The 4,741-nt window shown below is 37.9% G+C and overlaps 1 protein-coding gene across 1 annotated transcript; it reads right to left on the bottom strand.

Moving 5' to 3' along the window:
• Positions 1 to 265: 265 nt before the first annotated feature.
• Positions 266 to 3,875, bottom strand: LOC144664891 (uromodulin-like). The gene is made up of 5 exons (XM_078526098.1): positions 3,848 to 3,875; positions 3,460 to 3,722; positions 2,129 to 2,249; positions 949 to 1,083; positions 266 to 624 (listed from the first exon to the last, which is right to left on the bottom strand). The coding sequence occupies exons 1-5, from the start codon at positions 3,873 to 3,875 to the stop codon at positions 266 to 268; spliced, it is 906 nt and encodes a 301-aa protein (XP_078382224.1).
• Positions 3,876 to 4,741: the final 866 nt, after the last annotated feature.

The following is a 4,741-nucleotide window of genomic DNA, read 5'->3' as shown; positions in this document are numbered from 1 at the left end:
AAGATCTATAGCACTCGTTAAAAATGGATGAGCAACCAGGATAAGACATTAGATAAAACTCAAAAAAGCTATTTCTGGTCAAAAATTTAAAGATGAAACAAGCTTTCGACTATTGGTCTGTAGTCTAATGAATAAAGCGCCCGAACGTTAAAACATATGCTATAAAAGGAAAAGGGAATTTACTCGGACAGTTAATCACATTTTTTTTTTTCACGTTTTTTGGCTGTTTTTAGACCCGATATGATTTCAATATCCCTGTGCTAATTTAGTTACTGCCGCAGTATCGGAGGGAACAAGCCGGCGTATCTCTGAAGTAATAAACATAGTAAGATCCGCAGTCTCTCACTTCAGTGTTGGTGGACCATTTACAACAACTGTCACCCCAGTGGAAGCAGACCTGCCTGGTAACTTTGCCTTCGGCCACTGTTGGATGTCCACCATTTAACCAGCCAGGCGCGTGAGTATCGCATGCGTGTGTAGGTGGACATTTAGTCGGCATTTTGGTGCCTGCATCTCCTTGAAAACGAAACCAACCTGGACCAATTGGCTTGTCACATATATAATTCCCTGACTTGGAAGTAACTTTTCTGTTAGCCTTTGTCAGGCTTTGATAGTTGTGACATTCTGAAAGATAACGTAACGTGTTAATTATTTCCTTACCTTCTAAAAGATAAAGACTTACCGAATGAAGTGAAAAACAATATGATAGATTTCTATGGCACGAGAATATGCAATGTTACTGATTCAGGACATTTTATGTAAAAAAAAATGTTTTCGTTTTGTCAATTGATGTTTTTCGGTAGCGAAAGTAAAATTTATAAAAAACAACAACATAGCACATGTATCATAAGATGAAGTAAATAGCACTTCAATAAGTCATATGAATTAAGGCATAGAAAGGCATTGGATTTACTGTAAAGCAAAACAGGATCAACGTGGAATATTCACCTGCTGCGGAATGCGTACAAGTTTTTCCATCTCCTGTAGAAGGATGGTTACATGAACATGTGAACGACCCTACAGTGTTTGTACATGAAGCTAAACAGTGACAGTCATGTAAAGCGCTGGCACACTCATCGATATCTGTGGACATTAAAAAACGGGAAAAATAAAACGTCAGTTGCTCAGGAAAATATGTGCTATGTTCTGAGGTAGGACATTTCCACTGGTAGCACCCAGTCACGTTTACATACCAGTTATGCAACGCTTTTAAGTGATATACATAACAATAGGCCTTATCACGGTTTTCGACGCCATTTTGACGAGTAGGAAAATCGCAATCACAATGTTTGTATGGGATGTTTTGGGGCAGAACCATAATAAAACATTTCCATACATGAGAAATCTCGCTCAACTTTTTGAACATGCAAACTTCGATGAGTTTTTATTAAGAGAAGTGAACACACGCTTTGAACATGAAAACTTCGGCAAGTTTCCTTCAGACAAGCGAACGTACACACGCTTTGAACATAAACATTTCGATCAGTTTCCCTTAGATAAGCGAGCACAGTCGTTGAACATGAACCGATAAACATTTTACTATCGGAATAATATGCTTTGCTTTCAAAACCGGTTTTGACATCAGTACAAACTTGGACTCGAACATCGTTTTCATAGCCCGCTTTGAGACTCCCAAGACGACTCCTGATTGGACGTGAGGGTTTCTGAATATTAAGTAACCCGACCTGACTCGGGTCCTCTGAATTACACATTTTCATCGTTGTGATGTCGTCATGTCTGGGTTAGTGTAAATCGCCTTTCGAACAACCCGGCCGTGGTGTACCCGTTGACAAGAACCGATAATAAGAAGACAAAAAATAGCAATTTCTTTGTTCACTATAGTACACGTTGGCAAAGTTTATCCCTAATAAATAGATGAACGAGCTAGTAACTGAAAGTATCTGAGGACCCACAAGGCGATTAAATCAACTTTTATGATCAAAGAAAAAGGATACAACTATATAGTAAAACTGAAAAGCGTGCTGGTGATAACTAAAACTGGTCGATAAGCACATAACTATAAATTTATAAGTTACGTGACGTAATATTGGTTTTCTCTCATGCCAAGTCAGACTGTAACAAATATATATGTGTATTGTGACTTTTAAAAACTACACATTTCTCTTACCTTTCTCGCAGTATTCGCCCTCAAATCCAGGAGTGCATAAACATCGATATCCCTTGTACGTAAAACCGGACTGACAAGTTGCATTGTTCTGGCACGGTGGCGATATCTTTCCACAGAAGTTCTTACACAGGAAACAGAAAAGAAAAAAGTACCTTACTCATTTATTTCTGATAGTGATCAACTCCTATTTCACCCATAGTTCCATTACAAGGCCTACCACAGGAACGATTTGGTAGCAAACACGGCAAAAGTTTCATGTAGCAACGAATTAGAAGTGTTGTTGAGTGCGTCACACGACAACAGGGTAGGTACAAAAACGTTGGGTAGGCCATGTAGGCCATGACCTACCCCACGTTTTGTACCTACCCCACGAAAAAATCACTTCTAATATTAATTATAATCATTTCATCGGGCATTGTGGCGTATTTTGCGGGCTAAAATGGAGAATTCAGCGGGCTAAAATATATTTTAGCCCGCTGCGGTGGACCAATCAGAAACAAGAAAAAACCGAAGCCAGCCAATCAGAACTGAAAACCATTCAACTGTTCGCGCCGTTTTCTTGCTGGCTGGCACAACCGCACAAGCTGGCATAATTTCAAGCTTCGTTTAATTTGAGTCGAGACGTTTCAAAACTGTTTTTGAGCTTTATAACGACAAAATGTTTGAAGGATTGAACAGGAAAGCAAAATCTCAGTCTTCTCAGCTAGATTAAGAGGAATTACAGAAACTCAAAGAAGAATCCAGGCGGCGAAGTGAATGTAAGTTTGTCTTCGACGAGCGAAACTCGCTCAGTTGAATTTCAGGCATATTCCAAACTGCCAGTTAACTTTAACACTTCTAAATAACGACTTTTTCTTTGCTGCCGATAGAATTTTGTAATTTCCTATTCAAGCAAAGTTTGTTTTGAGTAATTTTGCGGTTTTCTGCAGAGTTTTGTAAACTTTTAAACCTAGTTTTAGTCAGAAATATACGCCGACTCGCAACGGCAGTGTTCAAGATATCGCTTACTGTTTTAGATTCCTTAACTAAATGCCCTCTGAAATGATTATAATAGTAATAGAGTTGATGTTCTTGGGCGTTAATATGTTTTTGGCCCTTCTCAGAGCTCATTTTAACCCTCGCCTGCGGCTCGGGCTAAAATGAGCCTGAGTCGGGCCAAAAACATATTTACGCCCGCGAACATCAAATCTATTGTTATAATAATGAGTTTCTTGGCTTTTCATACCTCATTGCTGCGTATTTCCAATGAAATTAGTGGCATTAAGTGGAAAGACAACTAAAAAAGAAAAAAGAAACTTGATACTGTAAATTATTTTGTTTTTCTTACTTACCTTCGCTCCGCGATAATAGTAGACAGTGTCAGTCATCATGTCTCTGTCATGTTCCATGTGAGTGGAATTATTCAGTTCACATTCATGTGTTCCACTGACAGGATCTTTATTTTTAATGTTAAGACTGACACAGTCGTCATTCAGGTAGCAAAGATATTCACAGTCATCCAAGCTCTTGACAAACACGATTTTTATCGTGTGGTTTATCAAACGTCGCTCTGCATAGAAATAGTAGTCTGGGAAGTACAGTTCACGATCCCATTCTGAAAAAAAATGTACGGGCTATAAATCATGTAGTTGTTATAAAACGTGTTTAACTATAAACCAGCTAACTAAAAAAAAAAATCACAGGCAAACGACCAAAAAATGATAAGGTAGGAAAACTTACCGTCGTGACCCAAAATAGAATATTGCATGGGTCAAGATAACTGAAGTATTTACAGAATGTTTAATTGGGTCGTAGGTAAAGGAATGGACTTCATTCCTTTTTTAAATTTATTTCTTTGAAGCGTTTCTAGGGTTGCTGTTTATCGACTTGTTGAGCGTGTTATAAATAACAACGAATAACTTCAAGTGCTTAAATCGTTTTCATCACGTATTACCAAAAAACCCACAAAGTACTCTAGCGCTACCCGCCTTAGGCGAATTAGTTGTAACCCCCAGTTTTTATAGGCAATTTAAACGGACGGAACGTTTACAAACTAGGCAATGAGCTCCTCGCAGTTGGAACAAAAATGGGACACAGCTATTTAATCTCTTTGTAGAACACATCGAAGGCAACTTTTGAACGAATTCAACGCACCCAAACTAGAAGTTCGCCGCAAAAGCGCAACTTAGTTGTTGTAGTAAACGTGAAGCATATCATTTTATCGCTTTTGTTAACGTATTTCAACCAGCTATCAACTCTTCCTTGCAAATCTGAAAATTTTCAATCGCCTTTTTAGATAGTGTTTATTACAAACCGATATACTGTCTCATTAATTTTATCATCCACAACATTTCATCTTGTTATCAATTCCTTGTCGTTTATTTCGCGACATCTATGAATTCATGATCACAAAAAAGTGCCAATTTTGTTTGGTAACTCTGCTTGATCTCATGAAAAAATAACGCGAAAAAAGTCGATCAACAACAGCCCAACAAATTAAATGTCTCTACCTCATTTTGCACGGCACAAAAAAATTTAAACCGCGCTAAAATATCACGTAAAGTAGTATATATAAACTATAATTTCATTAGTAAAAAAGAAAAAAAATCGAACTAACCCTCTGCACGTAATGGA

This window comes from Oculina patagonica, chromosome 9 (genome assembly GCF_052425735.1).
Source record: "Oculina patagonica isolate OP01 chromosome 9, crgOcupat, whole genome shotgun sequence".
NCBI classification, from domain to species: Eukaryota; Metazoa; Cnidaria; class Anthozoa; order Scleractinia; family Oculinidae; genus Oculina; species Oculina patagonica.
Note: the sequence above shows the minus strand (reverse complement) of the source record. Positions and strands in the feature narration are given on the sequence as shown.